Source organism: Hylobates moloch, unplaced genomic scaffold, assembly GCF_009828535.3.
Source record: "Hylobates moloch isolate HMO894 unplaced genomic scaffold, HMol_V3 SCAFFOLD_7, whole genome shotgun sequence".
Classification (NCBI taxonomy): domain Eukaryota; kingdom Metazoa; phylum Chordata; class Mammalia; order Primates; family Hylobatidae; genus Hylobates; species Hylobates moloch.
In genome coordinates this window covers 33,756,306-33,775,914 of record NW_026652282.1, presented here as the reverse complement: position 1 = coordinate 33,775,914, position 19,609 = coordinate 33,756,306, and the positions used below count along the sequence as shown (strand labels likewise).

The 19,609-nt window shown below is 37.5% G+C and overlaps 1 protein-coding gene across 6 annotated transcripts in view; it reads left to right on the top strand.

Annotated features, from left to right (window-relative positions):
• Nucleotides 1-19,609, top strand: part of RPGR (retinitis pigmentosa GTPase regulator) — a 62,752-nt gene that overhangs the window by 24,101 nt on the left and 19,042 nt on the right. For 2 of the 6 annotated variants that reach the window (XM_032756726.2, XM_032756722.2), the window contains exons 9-14: nt 5,228-5,352; nt 7,451-7,636; nt 9,162-9,330; nt 15,493-15,584; nt 15,957-16,022; nt 19,231-19,411. In XM_032756726.2, the coding sequence (XP_032612617.1) occupies nt 5,228-5,352; nt 7,451-7,636; nt 9,162-9,330; nt 15,493-15,584; nt 15,957-16,022; nt 19,231-19,411 (819 nt within the window). The remainder of the gene's footprint in view (nt 1-5,227; nt 5,353-7,450; nt 7,637-9,161; nt 9,331-15,492; nt 15,585-15,956; nt 16,023-19,230; nt 19,412-19,609) is intronic. The other 4 variants (XM_032756732.2, XM_032756729.2, XM_032756728.2 and 1 more) reach the window with 3 other exon arrangements.

Sequence of the window (19,609 nt, the reverse complement as noted above, 5' to 3'; positions counted from 1 at the left end):
TGCCATTGCCTCAATATGGCTTCATATCTTTGATACAGCATATTTTCTTTAAGGAGTAATATCTATATGTCTTATTTATGAAGCAAACATTTTTATTAGAAAAAATTGTAAAACCACATGACAATAGACAGTTATGTTTTCATTTGTAACCCTCATTGATAGAATGAGTTGATTAGATACTTTTTAGAAAAATGTTCTTTACAACACTGTGTCATATTATGCTTTCAAATCTGCCTGAATGTTTTCTCTTTTAATCCTGTCAGCAACTCTATTAGATAGGGATTATAACATCAGAGAATCTAAGTAACTCACCTGCTTGCCACAGCTAGTAATAATGAAGGTTTGGGTTCTGGCCTGAATAACAAGCTCTTGCCCTTCCTCCTGTAATAGGAGAAACTCAATGTACTAAACTCAATGTACTAAACTCAGTGTACTAAGGAGAAGTGACTAATGTAATCGGCACTGCGCTTCCAAATGCAGCAGCCAGGAGCATGATGTCTCTAAAAGGACCCTTTCATCACCACTCATGTATCCTGTTTTTGTACTTTTTCATTTCTAGAAAACATACAACATAATATTTACTGAGTTACTGGAAGTCCTTTGGAATCACTTCAAAATATCAGTATAAAGAAAAGCTTTTCCCCTCCTATTATAGTTGCATTTCCTAGTAAAGAAGCTTTACTTGTGAATAAATCTAGCATATGCACTATCAGTTTTAATTCTCAAGACAATTCTCTGAAATTGGGTTTTATAAAATAGATTATTAAACTACTTTTGTTGTATTGTATTGTATTTTTATTTTTATTTTATTTTATTTTATTTTATTTTATTTTTATTTTATTTTATATTTTATTTTTGAGGTGGAGTCTTGCTCTGTTGCCCAGGCTGGAGTGCAGTGGCGTGATCTTGGCTCATTGCAACCTCCACCTCCTGGGATCAAGCGATTCTCCTGCCTCAGCCTCCCTAGTAGCTGGGATTACAGGTGTATGCCACCATGCCTGGCTAATTTTTGTATTTTTAGTAGAGACAGGGTTTCACCACATTGGCTAGACTCTTTTCCAACTCCTGACCTTAGGTGATGCGTAAACTACTTTTAAAAGGAAGAAGTTTTTCTGTAGGAGACACTATTCACTTTTTTATTTGACGTAGTGAGTTAGCTTAATGACAGTTGGTACTTTCTTTTTTATTTTTTGAGATGGAGTGTCGCTCTGTCACCCAGGCCGGAGTGCAGTGGTGCAATCTTGGCCCACTGCAACCTCTGCCTCCTGGGTTCAAGCGATTCTTGTGCCTCAGCCTCCCTGTGTAGCTGGAATTACAGATGCATGCCATCATGCCCAACTAATTTTTGTAATTTTAGTAGAGATGGGGTTTCACCATGTTGGCTAGGCCAGTCTCGAACCTGGCCTCAAGCAATCCACCCGCCTTGGCCTCCCAAAGTGCTGGGATTACAGGCGTGAGCCATTGCGACCGGCCGACATTTGGTACTTCTTGAGCCGATGTAATTATGGGGACATTTCAGGTAGTTCCCTGACTTATGTGCCTTGTATCATACCTGTTACTTACCTAACTGTGGTTATGTATAAAAGATAAAATCATACACGTCATAATTTTTATATTTATGTACCTCTTCATTTTCCTCTTCCTTCATCATTGAAAGATTTATACTTCAATATTAAGTATTCTTAAATGTTTTTTTCCCCCAGAGGCGCTTAACCTTCACTATAAAAGGTTGAATGTGACAATTTTTCCAGATACGATGGTGACAGTGTCTGCTTCCATAATCCTTGTCTTCTATTTGCCCCTTTCCTTTCAGAGAATGCTGTGTATACCTTTGGGCTGGGACAATTTGGTCAGCTGGGTCTTGGCACTTTTCTTTTTGAAACTTCAGAACCGAAAGTCATTGAGAATATTAGGGATCAAACAATAAGTTATATTTCTTGTGGAGAAAATCACACAGCTTTGATAACAGGTATGATTAGAATTTCTGTTATATATTTATAGAGCTGGGTATATTTTATTACAAAATAAATTATATCTGAAATGAATGTATCTAACTTAAGTAAAGGAATTAATGGCTGAGAAAAATGGAATTCCATGTTTACTATTCCAAAGTATAAAGTTGTGAACTCCTTTTTATTATTTTAATTCAATTTAGAATAAATGTAAATGATCCAAAGATTTAGAACCTCACAATAGGCCGATGATGTCAGAAGTTAGACCATAGTATTATTCTTTGTCAGAAAACAGGAATCTTTTTGAAATTATATCATTTTGAAGGCTCTTAACTCTGCTCAGGCCAAAAGGAAAAATCCCACAAGCAAAAACTTATTTTAAAACGTTCTTCTTATTCAGTCTGACAGAGCTGCATTCAGGCCAAGTCAGTTTTTATGTTTTTGCCACCTGGAGGTGTTTTCAGGAATGACTCCTTTCCTTCTCTTTCCACGTGTTAGAGAGAAGGGCCCCTCAGAGACCACTAAGTGGATACCTTCTTCCACTCTGTGGTATCTCCTTCATGCAGGGAAATGTTCCTTTGAGCCCACTTCTCAGCCTCAAAACTATGTGCTGCTAATAATGTAGGATTCAGTAAAGATTCTCCCCTAAATGATTCAGTCACATATATGTAGGTAATTGATATAGTCCACAGTTTTCAATGCTTTGTGACAAAAGGGTGTATAATTTCACTATTTCTGTCTAAATATGAAGTGAAGCATCGGAAAGTCAGAAATCATCTAGTATATTGGCATAATCCATGTACTAGTATTTCTACTTTTTTTCCTTCTTTCTGAAAAAGCTCCTGCTATGAAAAAGCTCCTGAAAAAACTACTGCTCATCTAATGGTATCTGGCTAGGGAAACTAGGAATCAGCAAATGCAAGATACACTGTTTCTTCTTCCCCAAAGAAGCTTTCAGAGAGGATGACCTGCCCATGCTCAAGTATCAGTGTTCTTGAGAACGTATCATGAAATAGCATTATATAGAATATGAAAAGTATTATTCATTCATCATCCACTAAGAGTTGTTGTGTATCCCTTAACTATAGGGTCCTAATGTCACTTTATCTGTCCTTACTGTCATTTTTCATCAACTCTAACCTTCCACTGATAGTAAATACATACTATTTTTAATCTGTCATCTAACATACAATTCGATTATTTAGTTAAATTTTCATAGTACCTTTACTCCTGATAAAAAGAGTTATAGCACAAATAATTGAACATTAACTTTGTTTGCCTTTTTGTTCATCAATCATCCCTAGAGGGCAAGTGGTGTGGAATTTTTTTTTTTTTCCTCCAGGGCTAATGAGAAGTATGTAGTGGGTCATCTGCAAGCTCTTGCCAGTTCCCCATTATAGCCAGTGGCTCATATTTTTAAAAGCTCTCTGAGGTTGAAAGTGCCATCAGGCAGCTTGGATCGGGGTTTATCTTTTCAGGCAAAAGACAATCAAATTTAAAAGGTAAACCTTAAAAAACATTTGGGTAAAGAAATCAGGTTGAAAAGAAGGAGGAAGAAGGGATAAAGGTGATAAGGAGTATATATAAAAGAAGGACATAAATACTTAATAGTTAAGAATTGTAAGAGTCTACAGCTTGGTCAACATGGTGAAACCCCATCTCTACTTTATTCAGAAATAGCCAGTGTGGCAGCGCATGCCTGTAATCCCAGCTATTGAGGAGGCTGAGGCAGGAGAATCACTTGAACCCAGGAGGCAGAGGTTGCAGTGAGCCGAGATCGCACCACTGCATTCTTGCTTGGGTGACAGAGCGAGACTCCATCTCAAAAAAAAAAAAAAAAAATAATCTAAAGAGTCCAAACGCTGAATATCACTTACTTACATATTTACAGGGAATCTACTTATTTTTGTAAATTGATTTTTATACTTGCCACCTTACTGAATTATATTATTCTTTCTAATGATTTTTCAGTCAATTCTCTTGGATTTGCTTAGTATGCAGTCACTTTGCCATCTTAAACCAGAAGTCCCCAAAGGTGACCCAATTGTTTCCCAGCTTAAAACCATTCATTTTCCTTCTTAATGTCTTTAAGATAAAACTTCAAAAATCCTTCATCTGAACTAATAGGACACTCTGTGTAGTCCCTTTTCACCTCTTCAGACTCATCTCCTACCACTCTCCCCTTAGTGCTTCAGGCGTATTAGTTACCTTTCAGCTTCTTGCCCGAGCCACGTTTGCTCTTGATTCAGAGGCTTTCTATGTACTGCTGACTGTGCCTGGAAGATTCTTTGCTCCCTTCTTCATGCAGCTAATCCCTACTCATCCTTTAGGTTTCCCTTTGAAAGCCTTTCCTAATCCCCAGACTAGAGGAAAATTCCCCTCCTTTAACCATATTAACACCCCTTACTTCTGCTTCCCTGGCACTTACCCCAGTTGAGATGGAGCGGCTTGAAGAAAGGAGTGTGAAGGTTCGTAATAGCTGCCATGGCAGTAAGCAAAAGGGCTAACTGGCGAGAAGTGACAAGATTACTCATCATCATTGTGGGCCCAGTTTCAGAGGGGACCCAGGTTTTGGTATAGGAATTAGTTAGCATTTTTGGCTTATGGCATTTACTTCAACAGTATTCCACAGCCCAGGAGCCAGATTAGTTAAGCTAAGCCAGTAGTAGAGATTTTGTGCATCCCCCACTCCCCAAGTCACATGACAACGTTTGGAGACGTTTTTTAATGATCATGACTGCAGAAAGGAGTTGTCCTACTGGCATTTAGTGGGTAGAGGCCAAGGATGCTGCTGAACATCCTACAGTGCACAGGACAGACCCATACGACCATGAATTATCTGGCCCCAAATGTCAATAATGCCAAGGTTGAGAAACTCTGATCTATCAATGACCTCAGGGAAAAGGAAAATAGACTGTGTTGGGATGTAGGGGTCAGAATACAAACATCTCCTTCTCCTTCCCTTGAAATATATGATGTGTATCTCAGATTCTCATGCTGTATTGCTGCTGCTCCACACACTGCCTTGTGTGACGGGTCATCAACTTCACAAACCACCAAGGTTAATTGATTTATTCTCAGAATATTTATTGCCTGATGTTACATGCAGGACCACAGAGACCATAGAGAGTGTGGAAAGATCAATAGAGTAAATTCAATGCAGAATTTGAGGGGGATAATTATAATTGCAGTATGAGTTAACATGTTTATCTGTTTACAAATAGATCCATACAAGTAACACTTTTATAATTCTCTTCATTATTTTTGCATTTTAGATATCGGCCTTATGTATACTTTTGGAGATGGTCGCCACGGAAAATTAGGACTTGGACTGGAGAATTTTACCAATCACTTCATTCCTACTTTGTGCTCTAATTTTTCGAGGTTTATAGTTAAATTGGTAAGGGCATCACATTTCCCTGTTTATATTTTCATATTACTATATTTGAGTCTTTCAGTATTTCATAGAAAATAAGTAATTTTATGTTTGTATGGAAGAGTATCTTATATATATCTAATAAATATACTTGTTTCCTAAAAGCCAAATGTCAGACATTATGCCACTCAGAAAATGTGTTGCTCCTAATTTTCCTCCTTTAGCATCTTCCTTTTTGCTGAAATCTTGTCTCTTCTGCTTTGTTCTCATATATCTGTTGAAAGCTGGAACTGTGCCATGCCCACAAGCTTTGTATCTTGTGTAGCACCCAGCAGAGTACCTTGCTCACAGTAGTCTTTAATAAATATTTGCTGAATTAAATGTTAGACTCTCAAATCCTGCACAACAGAAAGTCTGATAATAAAGAGTTTTGGCAGGGCACGGTGGCTCACTCCTGTAATCCCAGCACTTTGGGAGGCCAAAGTGGGCGGATCACCTGAGATCGGGAGTTTAAGAACAGACTGGCCAACATGGTGAAACCCTGTCGCTAATGAAAATACAAAAATTAGCCAGGTATGGTGGCACACGCCTGTAATCCCAACTACTTGGGAGGCTGAGGCACGAGAATTGCTTGAACCCAGAAGGTGGAGGTTGCAGTGAGCTGAGGTCGTGTCACTGCACTCCAGCCCAGGTGACAGTGAGACTCTGTCTCAAAAAAAATAAAAAATAAAGAGTTTTGAAGATATGGTTTTTTGGCTAAATTTTCTTAGGTTAAGGATGTATTATTTCAGTGTCACATCACCATCACACATCATACCTCTATTGTTTCTTAATATTTTTGCCAGTTAAGTTTAGACTTTTGAAAATTCTATTTACTTGATGATAATACTGAAATTTGTCCTCCAAAGACTCAGTGTCTCATAATATGGAACACTTTGATTTATTGATTTGACAGTCATTTAATGAAAGCATACTATGGGTAAGGTAGTGTGCTAAGTATAAGAAATACAAAGTACTGGTCGGCCGTGGTGGCTCACGCCTGTAATCCTAGCACTTTGGGAGGCCGAGGCGTGCAGATTAACTGAGGTCAGGAGTTCGAGACCAGCCTGGCTAACATGGTGAAACCCCATCTCTACTAAAAATACAAAAATTAGCTGGGCGTGGTGGCAGGTGCCTGTAATCCCAGTTTCTCGGGATCCTGAGGCAAAATAATTGCTTGAATCCGGGAGGCGGAGGTTGCAGTGAGCTGAGATTGTGCCATTGCACTCCAGCCTGGGCAACAAGAGTAAAACTCCATCTCAAAAAAAAAAAAAAAAGAAATACGAAGTATTGTATACAGTGATGAACGAAATAACCAGGATCTCATTCATTGAGGACTTATTCATTACAGTCTTATAATTTTTAAAAGGGATATACAAAAATATATATAAATTTTAAATTTTAAAGTATTATGAAGGAAAAATAGAACATAAAGTATCTAGAACCTATGTACGGGAAATACTGCACTATAGGTTTTTTTTTTTTTTAGCATTTTCTTGAAAATGATTTATTTCTCAAAATTCTTTGAATGCTGATTTCATTTTTTATTGTTCCGTCATCACCCAAGTAATCACGCATACTTGCATTTATTTTCCTCTAAGGACTTTTAAGCATTAAACTTAGAAAATGTTCATATAAAGAAGGCTTAGAGACATAATTAGCCCAAGAGACTGATTTATACTTTAAAAAAAATCTTCTAGTAGAACTTCTCTGAGTAATTTTTCACATTTTTAGTGTTCTTCCCAGATTAAAATACAACATTTTCTAACTGTAAGGAGAAATGTAATTTGCCAAGTATTTTTTTCTCTATATTGTTTTAAATTGAAAGTAAAATGATGGATTAAACTTGTTCTAATTTTTAATCACAGTGTTTAAAAAATATGTATGGTAATTGTGTACATATCGTATACATATTGTATACACATTCTCATTGTGCACACACATACGTATAGACAGAGATTCACCAAGTCAGTTTGTCTAGGAAGCCTACCACTAAATAAATGTCTTATAGCTGATAACTGTTAAAAACTCATTTGTGTTTGAAGCCAATGTTGATTAGTTTTTCTGTGGATTTATGCTGCAGGTTGCTTGTGGTGGATGTCACATGGTAGTTTTTGCTGCTCCTCGTCGTGGTGTGGCAAAAGAAATTGAATTCGATGAAATAAATGATACTTGCTTATCTGTGGCGACTTTTCTGCCGTATAGCAGTTTAACCTCAGGAAATGTACTGCAGAGAACTCTATCAGCACGTATGCGGCGAAGAGAGAGGGTACAATTGTGGCCTATTCTGTATAATAGTATTATCTAGCACTGCAAAGAAAACTAGATGAAAAAAATCTGTTTTCCTTTTAAATCAAAAGGTCTTCTCAGATAAATTTGCTAAATAAAGTTATTAGAGTTGAGTGCTAACAAACTTTTAGAGTTAATTCAGAAAAATTCAGAAAAGCTTAATGCTTTTTTTAAAGACACATTAGAAAATTTAAATTATAGAAAACTTTTGCATATAGACAATGGTGCTATAAAAGCATCCTTTTATAGTCCTATTTTATCACCTCACATTGAATGCTGAATTGTTTTTTCAACTGCATGTGGACTGACTTTCACTTTGTTATATGCTTTTTTTTTTATTATGGTAGTAAAAATACAACAAATATACCCACTTAACAGATTTTTAAGTGTGCAATACAGTATTGTTGACTATAGGCACAATGTTATGTTGTTCAGAAATCTGTAGAACTTAATTATCTCATATAACGCTACATTCTTTTGTCTTTTAGTTAAGCCTCATAAGCAGTGGGAGGTTATACACTATGAACAATGAAATGGGAAAACAAAGGAATAAGGACTTCAGTTAGAGAGAGGAAATATTCTCTCCTAATTAAATTTAGAGATTTTCTTTCTGTGTTTTAAAATTATTGTTCCAATGACATATATATGTGGGTTTTTTTGGTTTTTTTGTTTGTTTGTTTGTTTTTTTGAGACAGAGTCTCACTCTGTCGCCCAGGCTGGGGTGCAGTGGTGCAGTCTTGGCTCACTGCAACCTCCACCTCCTAGATTCAAGCAATTCTCCTGCCTCAGCCTCCCAAGTAGCTGGGACTACAGGTGTGCGCCACCATGCCCGGCTAATTTTTTTGTATTTTTAGGAGAGACGGAGTTTCACCATGCTGGCCAGGCTGGTCTCGAACTCCTGACCTCAAGTGATCCACCAGCCTCGGCCTCCCAATGTGCTGGGATTACAGGCGTGAGCCACCAAGCCCGGCCCCAATGACATATGTTTTTTAAAGTAAATGGCAAATAATTTTTGAAGGTGACATTCCTTTTTTGAAAATTACTATAAGTTTCAAAACATGTTTTTTTTTTAAGGTTCATAGCAGTTTTATTTGTAATAGCCAACATATTTCTTTTGAAGTAAAAAGGTTAAATCTGGTGTTTTATTATGAAAAAGCATATATGGAAAAGTTGAGAAATACCCCATCAGTGTTTTGTAGTTGTTGTTAATTCACATCTCCTAAGTAATTTTTGTTTCTTAGGGAATGTAGAGAAAATGCACACACACTTTTCCCCATCATGTGAAAAAAAAAGCTTCCAAATTGAAATTTAGAGCAACTAAGATACAGAGACAACAGAGAAAAATGTTTTTGAGCCTTTGCGGATTATTAAGAAGTAAATGTTGTGGAGTGTTGGCATACTTTGAACTCTTTCTCTTAAATATTTTAGCAACTTTTAGGAAAGTTTATATCAATATTAAGTATATAACATCATGAAATAATTTGTTTAACCTGCTTATTTTAAAGGAGAGTTCTCCAGATTGTTTTTCAATGAAGAGAACACTACCTCTAATAGAAGGGACTCTTGGCCTTTCTGCTTGTTTTCCCCCGAATTCAGTCTTTCCACGATGTTCTGAGAGTAACCTCCAAGAGAGTGTCTTATCTGAACAGGACCTCATGCAGCCAGAGGAACCAGGTAACATTTGCTACTCTGTCTGCTTTCAGGATAAATGTGCCTTTTATTCCTGTTGTTTTTATGTTTATCTTAAGATGTTTTCTCCAGTTATTTAAATTGTTCTCTCCCTGGTTAGAGCCTAACATCCCTCATTTGAACTCAAATCCAGGAATATCCTTACAAATAGAAAGCACCATTAGTGCTCCTAAGACTGCCATGTAACCACAGCAGCACATCTTTATAGAGCAGTGGATAACAGTCATAGTACCTTCCTTAACTTTATCCCCTTTAAACCCTGAAACCACTCGATGAACTTAGGAGGGAGTTATAGTCCTCGTTTTAGAGATGAGAAAAGCAAGGCTTGAAGAGATCAAGTGACTTGCCCAAGGTCACTTAGCTTATAAATGAAGTGGTCAGAATTTGAATACAGGTCTTCCGGATCTATGTGAAATTCTATATTTAGGCAGTATAACATAGCAGTTAAGAGCATGGAATATGGAGTTAAACTGGGGTGAAAAGCCAGTTTTGACGTTTACTAGCTGTGTGACTGACTTTGGGAAAGTTACTTGACCTCTCTAAGCCTCAGTTTCCTTGTCTTTGAAATTTATTTAATAATACTGACTTCAGAGAGTGATTGTGAGGATTCAGTGAGATCAGGCATATAAAATAATTAGCATTGAGGCCAGCACCTCTAGAAACACCTCAGTAAATGTTGTTATGATTAATATTAATACCTTTACGTCAGTACCTATTACAGATTTCATGTTTTAATTTGTAATCCCAGCTCTTTCACTATTCTATACCTATTCTAAGTAATTTTCTTTAGAGATAATTTGTGTATCTTAGGAGTGTCTGTATGTTACTGCAGGACATCTAGAGAGGGAATATTCTCTCTTAATTAAATGTAGGGATTCTCCTGTGTTTTAAAATTGTTGTTCCAATGACACATATATTTTTTAAAGTAAATGGCAAATAATTTTTTTTTTTTTTTGAGACGGAGTCTCGCTTTGTCGCCCAGGCTGGAATGCAGTGGCACAATCTCGGCTCACTGCAAGCTCTGCCTCCTGGGTTCAAGCCATTCTCCTGCCTCAGTCTCCCGAGTAGCTGGGACTACAGGTGCCCGCCACCACGCCCGGCTAATTTTTTGTATTTTGTTTAGTAGAGATGGGGTTTCACCATGTTAGCCAGGATGGTCTCGATCTCCTGACTTTGTGATCCACCCACCTCGGCCTCCCAAAGTGCTGGGATTACAGGCGTGAGCCACTGCGCCCAGCCAGTGGCAAATAATTTTTGAAGGAGACATTCCTTTTCTGAAAATTACTGTAAGTTTCAAAACATATTTCTTTTTTTGAAGGTTCATAGCAGTTTTATTTGTAATAGCCGACATATTTCTCTATTTGATAGAGGTAGGTAGGACAAGAAACCAGGACCAGGAGATCAGAAAGTAAGCAGTAGATTTGAAATTAAGAAGATAAACCTGTCATCAGGGGCTAAGAATCAGGGACTAGGAACAGATAATTTGTGTATCTTTGAGATCAGGAAGCTAGGCAAAGGGTTGAGGTAATAAAGGATTGGGAACTCAGGTAAGAATTGTGGGCCATGGGAATGGGATATTATATATAACTAGGACCTTGATAATGAGCTGATTTCTTGCACCTGACCCACAACTTTTGTATGTTTTCTTTTGAAATAAGAATCAGTGTCTAATGGTACTCTTCAGCCCTGGACATGGAAAAAGTAGTAGATTCTGACAAGCAGTATGTAGTGTGTACAAGGAAAAAAGACATTTATGGTTTAGGGAAAATTGTTTCTCAGTCTCAGGGATTTGAATGTGAAAATATGCATGATTTTGTAGCTAGATCAAAAGGAAATGCCATCTCTTGTCTTTTTGTGACTGCTAACACTCTCTTAAGAAAACATATTTTGAAAGTTGTATCTAACATATACTTTAACTTTTTCTAAATCATTGACAGACTTCAGTCTTTATAACGGAGGAAAGTGGATCAGGATATGTCTTACTAAGGAGGTGTCATTTAAGCTAAAGGATAAGAAAGAGATGGCTACACAGGGAGACTAGATGTATTTCAGGCAAAGAAAATAATATAGGCAAAGGTTTGGAGGCAGTTAAGAAGAAAAAGACAACCAGTGGGGCTAGAAAGTGAGGGAAAGCGTAAGATAAAGCAGTATTGGAGAAAGAGCGGTGAAAAATTATTTGTGGTTTTATAGGCCAATGGAGACCTACTTGATATGAATGTTTTTCTTAAGTGCAATAGAAAGTCATTAAAAGATTTTAAGCAGTAGACTGATGTATTCCAATCCTATTTCCACTTTAAGATGATTATGATCACTTCTACCTCCATATAGATTATACAGAGGCCAGACTAGAAATAGGAAGAATATTTGTGAGCCCTTTGCAAGAGATGATAGTGTATGGACCAAGGTGTTTGCAGTGGAGATGGAGAAAAGAAAAAGAAAAGAGAAGAGGGAAGATGTGAAATACATTATAGACATAAAAACCAACTGGACTTGCTAAACTTATTAATGCAGCACACATAGGTGTGAATTAAAGTGAGGAATCAAGGATGATTCCTAAGCAAGAGGAAGCTTGACACGTTTGAGGATGAAATTTAAGAACTAAACCTCAAACTAAGAACACGTTTGAGGAAGAAATTTGAGATCTGTGAGGCATCCAAGTAGAAATATCAAGCTGATTGTTGAAACACAAGCCTAAAGTTTAGAAGAGAGCCCTGGACTAGAAATATAAATTTGGAAGCCATCAACATAGAGATGGTATTTAAAAGAAATGGGCATGGTAACTTACGCCTGTAATCCCAGTATTTTGAGAGGCTGAGGTAGGAGGATTGCTTGAAGCTAGGAGGTTGAGACCAGCCTGGGCAACACAGCAAGACCCCCTCTCTCTATTTAAAATAATAATAAAATCTATGGATGTTGGTGAAATCACCTGCTAGAGAGTAGAGTGAGAAGAGAAGAGGGCCCAGAATGTATCCCTAAGAACATCTAACATTTGAGGGGTAGAGAAGGAAGAGCCAGCAAAGAAGCGTTCCTCAGCTTTTTCAGCCAGTAAGGCAGGAGGTGGGAAATTAGGACAGCGTAGTGTCGTGAATGCAAAGTACCACTCAAAGATCGAGGGAAAATAGCTCAAAGAAGTATCCAATGGATTTGGTATAATGGAGTTTACTGGTGACCTCGACAAGAGCAGTTCTAGGGGAAGATCAGGGAAGAAGCCAGAGTGTTAAGAGTTGAGTTATGAATGGGGAATGAGGGATTGAAGAGGAGATAAGATGAGCAGAAATTCCTTTGTGTATTTGCTGATAAAGTGGAGCAGAGAAATGGTCTGGCAGCTAGAGGGGGATGTGGGCTCAATAGAAAATATTGGAGCACATTTGTATGGTAATGAATGAGCCAGTAGTCCTGGAGAGAGAGAGAGCACAGAGGAGAGAAAGTATAACCAAAGCTGCAAAGCTCTTGCAAAACAGGAGGGGCCGGCATAGAGAGCGGTCTTTGGTAACAGGAAAAACACATCCTACATTTTAACAGGCAAATGAGAACTTGGGTACAAATATAGGTAGTTGTTTATGTTTGTTGGTGAGAAGATCAAGTGGATTAGATATGATCACTTCTGTTTTCTCAGTCAAATCTGAGGCAAGGCCATCTGCTTAAATAATCTGCTATGTATTTTCCAAACCTATATTCTCTGCCCTCTCCAGTCTATCCTGCATAGCACTTTCCACATTGATCTTCCTCAGGTGCAATTCAGTTTCCATGTGCTCCAGTGTCTTCAGTGAATTCCTAATATTTATGAAAATAAGTGTTAATTTTCCCATATAATTCCAAATTCTAGCTTTATCTCTCAATAGTCTTTTCCTTACAATCTTCATTTGGTAATAGGTAGTATCCTTCAATCTTCATTTGGTAATAGGTAGTATTATGGTAGTAATGTATTATGGTAGTCTACAAATAATGGCTCGTGGGCCAAATCTAGCTGGCTACCTGTTTTTATAAATGAAGTTTTATTGGAACCCAGCCACATCCATTCCTTTATGTATTGTCTGTGGCTGCTTTCTGCTACGATGTCATAGGTTAGTTAGGACACAGACCATATGGCCCAGGAAGCCTAAGATGTTTACTATATGGCCGTTTAGAGAAAAAGTTTGCTGACTCTTAATTTTGATCAGACTGATCTCTTCAGTCTAACTTAGTGGAAAGAACAAGAGCTGTGGAGTCAGACAGACCTAAGATTGACACTGGATACCAACAGTCACTGAAACTTAATTTCTTCATTTACAAAATGAGGATATAATACTTAACCTTCCTTGTTGTCATAGGGTCAATATAACATATATAAAAGCATATGTTTCTGGCACTTGGTAAGCCCTCAAGACAAGCTTCTTTCCTCTACTCGTTTGCTCAGACTACTGTTCTGCTGCTTCATTAGGAATGGGCTTCATTGTCTTCCCCTTACACCTCCATCTCTGCCTCTCAGAATTCTACTCATCTTTCTATGTACCTCTGTAGTGAAACTTTTCCTGATTCCCAACGTACAGATGTAATTTGTCATAGACTGTAACTTCATTAAGAAATAGCAATTACAAGGCCGGGCGCGGTGGCTCACGCTTGTAATCCCAGCACTTTGGGAGGCCGAGGCGGGCGGATCACGAGGTCAGGAGATCGAGACCACAGTGAAACCCCGTCTCTACCAAAAATACAAAAAATTAGCCGGGCGTGGTGGCAGGCGCCTGTAGTCCCAGCTACTCGGAGAGGCTGAGGCAGGAGAATGGCGTGAACCCGGGAGGCGGAGGTTGCAGTGAGCCGAGATCGCGCCACTGCACTCCAGCCTGGGCGACAGAGCAAGACTCCGTCTCAAAAAAAAAAAAAAAAAAAGAAATAGCAATTACAATTTTTTAACAACAAACAACAAAATTGTAATTGCTAATACTTAATGAACTTATTAGTATATGTATATCAAAACATCTGTTTTATACCTTAAATATAGACGATAAAAAATAAAAAATAATTAGCAATTACTTACGTTGCTATTCTGCATATTACCACACATGGAATAAATACCAAATGGTTATTTGCTCATTCAATTCAGTGGATTTAAAGGGGAGGGATCAGTGTGGACTGTCATTTTTTAGTGAAGACTTCATTAAGGAGCTACTTCCAAATGTATCAGTGATCAATGAGGGCATAGTGAGAAATTGAGAAAAATGTAAAGTCAAGTAGAGCCTATGACTTTTAATTATCTGCTTTATAATGTAATAACCTTGCAGTTTTCTAGGTGCTTATACTAGTTATCTGTTGCTACATTTAAAAAATGACCCTAAAACTTAGTAGGTTAAAACAAAAAGCATTTATTATTTCGCACAGTTTCTGAGAGTCAGGAGTCCAGCAGCAGCTTAGCTGGGTGGTTCTGGCCCAGGTTCTTTCATAGGGTTGCAGTCACACTGTCAGATGGGGTTACAGTCACACTGTCAGATGGGGCTGCAGTTATCTGAAGGCTTGACTGAAGCTGGAAGATCCACTTCCAAGCTCATTCACATGGCCATTGGCAGGAGGCCTCACTTCCTTGAGATGCTCACAACATGGACTCCTACAGAGCAACTGATTAGAGAGAAAGAGAAGGAGTGCATGAGTGTAGCCAGGGGTGGAAGGGGAGAGAGAGAGAGAGAGCAAGAGAGCGAGAGCGAGCACAAGCACACATACGTGTATAACCAAAACAGAAGCTATAATGCAATCACAATTACATCTGCTTTATTTTACTGGCTGTGCACATATGGACCAACCTGGTATAATGGGCAAGGGAACTACACAAGAGTATGAACACCAGGAGGATGTAGGTCATTGGGGCCCTTCTTAGGACTAGCTATTACAGTGCTTGATACCTGAGTAGTTATTTATCCCAAAGGAATAGTGTTTGCCTATTCATATGAATGAAACAATTGTAATCTAATTGGTGTCAACGTTTTTAAACTTTCACAAAGATTTTAAAACCTGTGTCACTGTGAATGAATTCTTTTCAATTTCCCTGACATGAGGTTAAAGGACTTTTAGTAAAATTATACCTACACTTTATATTATAGAATAATTTCTGTTTTCTGTCCAGTTGCCTTTCACTTTTCTGTTGAAATCTGGATTCCTTTTTCCCATTTAATCATTCAGATTATTTGCTAGATGAAATGACCAAAGAAGCAGAGATAGATAATTCTTCAACCGTAGAAAGCCTTGGAGAAACTACTGATATCTTAAACATGGTAATGATTTCCTATCTATTTATCTAAATATGAGTCTGAATTTTAGTTCATTGTGTATGTGAATGTGTGTATACTTCCTATACTCTTATACATGAAAGCCTCTTTCTTGTTTCTTACTTTGTTTATTTTTTAACCAACTATATTTAGATATAATTCACATACAATAAAATTTGTTTTGATCCTCACATTATTAGTATGGCAATTGACAGCGGATTCTATTACTATCTGAACTGTTTTCCCTTCATTTTATATATATATATATATATAAATGTATATATATAATTGAAAATATACTATATATTTGTACTATATACAAATATATAGTATATATACTGTATTCTTTTTATAATATATATTTCTTATTTATTTCAGACACACATCATGAGCCTGAATTCCAATGAAAAGTCATTAAAATTATCACCAGTTCAGAAACAAAAGGTATAATATGGAGATTTATTTTCATTATTGTTGGTGAGAGCAGTTTAAGTTAATTTTTTGGATGGTTTTTGGAAAGAACACAAGAAACGTAAGCATTTACTTACTTTAGAATTTAAAAGACAGTGGGATACAATGTAGATAACCTCCATTTTGCCTTGTTCTGATGGTATGTATTTTCTGTAAAGAAACAAGACTGGAAGCATTTTATTGCTGAAATGTGCTCTTTGGGATCACTAACTTAAGTTATAATAGCCATACTTTTCCTTCTGTCAAGCCATAGGTTATGATTGCAGTTCTTTTTTTTTTTTTTTTGAGACGGAGTCTCGCTCTGTCGCCCAGGCTGGAGTGCAGTGGCGCGATCTCGGCTCACTGCAAGCTCCGCCTCCCGGGTTCACACCATTCTCCTGCCTCAGCCTCTCTGAGTAGCTGGGACTACAGGCGCCCGCCACCATGCCCGGCTAATTTTTTGTATTTTTTAGTAGAGACGGAGTTTCACCGTGGTCTCAATCTCTTGACCTCGTGATCCGCCCGCCTCGGCCTCCCAAAGTGCTGGGATTACAAGCATGAGCCACCACGCCCGGCCGATTGCAGTTCTTACGTATAGGAAAAGACTACCATTTATTGATAGAGTGGCTCTCTGACTTTGGTTGAGTATGACTTTGAATTAATTACTATGCTGACTTTACTGAATGATATTAATATCTTTTTTAGTTTTAAAATTTTGTGATTTTAGTGAAAATCTTCGATAACCTTTTCCAATATTTGGTTGAGCTTTAATTTATCAAGAAATTGATAGCATAAAAATAAGATTAAACATTTGGAAATTAGAGACTGTTCATGGGTAGGAAAGAGAGACTTTTAATGAATAACAAATTGCAAAAGAAGGGAATAGGCTGTGGTTTTCACAACCATAGAGAGATAAAGGCCTGCCCTGAAATCCTTTGCTTTTCCTGGCTTTAAGGACTAGTGCAATGAATGAATGAGGATTAGAGGATTAGGAAAGTAAATTGGAGAAATGTAAATTGAGGGAAGAAGTCTATAAAAAATATTTAATTTCTATTTATAGTGTCTTTGACATGTTTTCAAGTTTAAAACTCTTAAAATTGAAGTCACTGAAGTGCAAGAGAATCATGCTAAATTGTTAAAATTTAGAGCTAGTCCTCATTCGTTCTATCTATAATACTGAAAGGCATGGGAATAACAGCATTCCTTTGAATATGGAAGAGCTGTTCGAACACAGTTGTAGAAGCTCAGTGAATATTGACTGATTTTTGACTGACTGTACTTCCAAGCAGACACCTTTCTTGTGTCTTTCCTTCCTCTTCCCGTAGACTCCAGGCTCTCCCTCTTCTGGGCTGCTTTATTGTGCTAGGGAAAGAAAGGCATGTGCCTTTAGAAATCAGTTCTGGCAACTGGGCCTTCCTCTCTTAGGGCTCTTAAAAGAATCATGACTTTTTAAAGAGCAAGACCAAGAACAACCAGAAACGGAAAGCAATTCCTTTTAAGCTGACATATATTTTATACTTTCTATAGTCTTTTTAAGTTTAGGCCCTACCAGGCCTACTTTAGTAAATGAGAAAAGATTTATTATACTATTTCTGTGTATTAACTGGTTAATTTTTAACTTGTCATGTTTTAATAATTTCTTTGGCACAATACGAACCTCTTCCTAGGCCTAACTCATCACAATTTATAAAATTTGAATTAGTGAGGTTTTACTATCCAGAGACCCAAATTCATTAGATATTTGCATCCGTTAGCTTGTTTGTAGAATTTAGATCAACAATTTGGTTTTGCCTTATTTTGTCCAGCAGGAAATTAATTTTATATTGTTAATATATTATTCAAATGTCAGTGTTTGATTTCATAGTTTTTATACAAATCTTACATTTTACACTTAATATTCTTTCCTCTTAGTGTTCTTTCATTTATAGAAATTATTATAATTAAATAATATAATCAATGCAAGGAAGAAGGTCAAAAATTTGAAAACTCATGAAGATTTTGTTTAGAAAAGAAAAATATATTCATTATTATTTAGTTTATAGATAAAAAACATTTCATGTGCAGTTTCTTCAGTTCTAGGAGTGGACTATTCATTTTTTTCAAATTTTACATTTTTATTTGTGAATTTTGTAGACTCAAAAGGCAAATGAAAATTTGAAAATTAGGCCAGGCGTGGTGGCTCATGCTTGTAATCCCAGCACTTTGGGCGGCCAGGATGGGCAGATCACTTGAAGTCAGGAGTTCGAGACCAGCCTGGCCATCATGGTGAAACCTCATCTCTGCTAAAAATACAAAAGTTAGCTGGATGTGGTGGCATGCACCCATAGTCCCAGCTACTCAGGAGGCTGAGGTGGGAGAATCGCTGGAACCCAGGAGGCAGAGGCTGCAGTGAGCTGAGATCATGCCGCTGAGCTCCAGCCTAGGTGACAGAATAAAACTCCGTCTCAAGAAAAAAAAAAATTGAAAATTAAAGATGATCAGGAAAGTGGGAAAAATATACTAAGCTGTACTATGTACAAGAAAAGTGTACATTTTTTTCTTTGAGATGGAATTTCACTCTTGTTGTCCAGGCTGGAGTGCAGTGGCACAATCTTGGCTCACTGCAACCTCTGCCTCCCGGGTTCAAGCAATTCTCCTGCCTCAGCCTCCCGAGTAGCTGGGATTACAGGCATGTGCCACCACTCCTGGCTAATTTTTGTACTTTTAGTAGAGACGGGTTTTCACCATGTTGGCCAGGCTAGTCTTGAACTCCTGACCTCAGGTGATCCACCCACCTTGGCCTCTTAAAGTACTGGGATTACAGGTGTGAGCCACTGTGCCAGGCCAGGAAGTGTACATTTTTAAATAGCATCTTGCAAAACTAATCTCAAAGTTTTATGTAAGGATTGATTCGGATTGAGAAAAGAGGCAGAGAATAAATACTGATGGTATTGTGATTAATGGCAAAATTAAGGCAGGTAGTAAGAATCAAAAATTAAACACAGATACATGTTACTAAATCAAAATTAGATGTATCACAGACTAGAGAGTGGCACAAATGATCCTTAAAGAAAACAAAACTTCAGCAAAATATCTGGTAAAACTTGCTATTTTGATTGTCCTAAACTTATAAAATGTAAAATCTTGGCAGTATTTAAAGTAGATAAGTTGTCCTTGTCAACTAATAGTATGACATATGATAATTACTTCAAAAAATTTACAGAAACAACAAACAATTGGGGAACTGACACAGGATACAGCTCTTACTGAAAACGATGATAGTGATGAATATGAAGAAATGTCAGAAATGAAAGAAGGGAAAGCATGTAAACAACATGTGTCACAAGGGATTTTCATGACGCAGCCAGCTACGACTATGGAAGCATTTTCAGATGAGGAAGTAGGTAATGACTCAGGCCAGGTGGGACCTCAGGCTGACGCTGATGGAGAGGGTTTACAAAAAGAGGTATTTAGACATGAAAATAATAATGGTGTTGATCAACTTGATGCTAAGGAAATAGAAAAGGAAAGTGATGGAGGACACAGTCAGAAGGAATCAGAAGCAGAAGAAATAGACAGTGAGAAGGAAACTAAACTGGCAG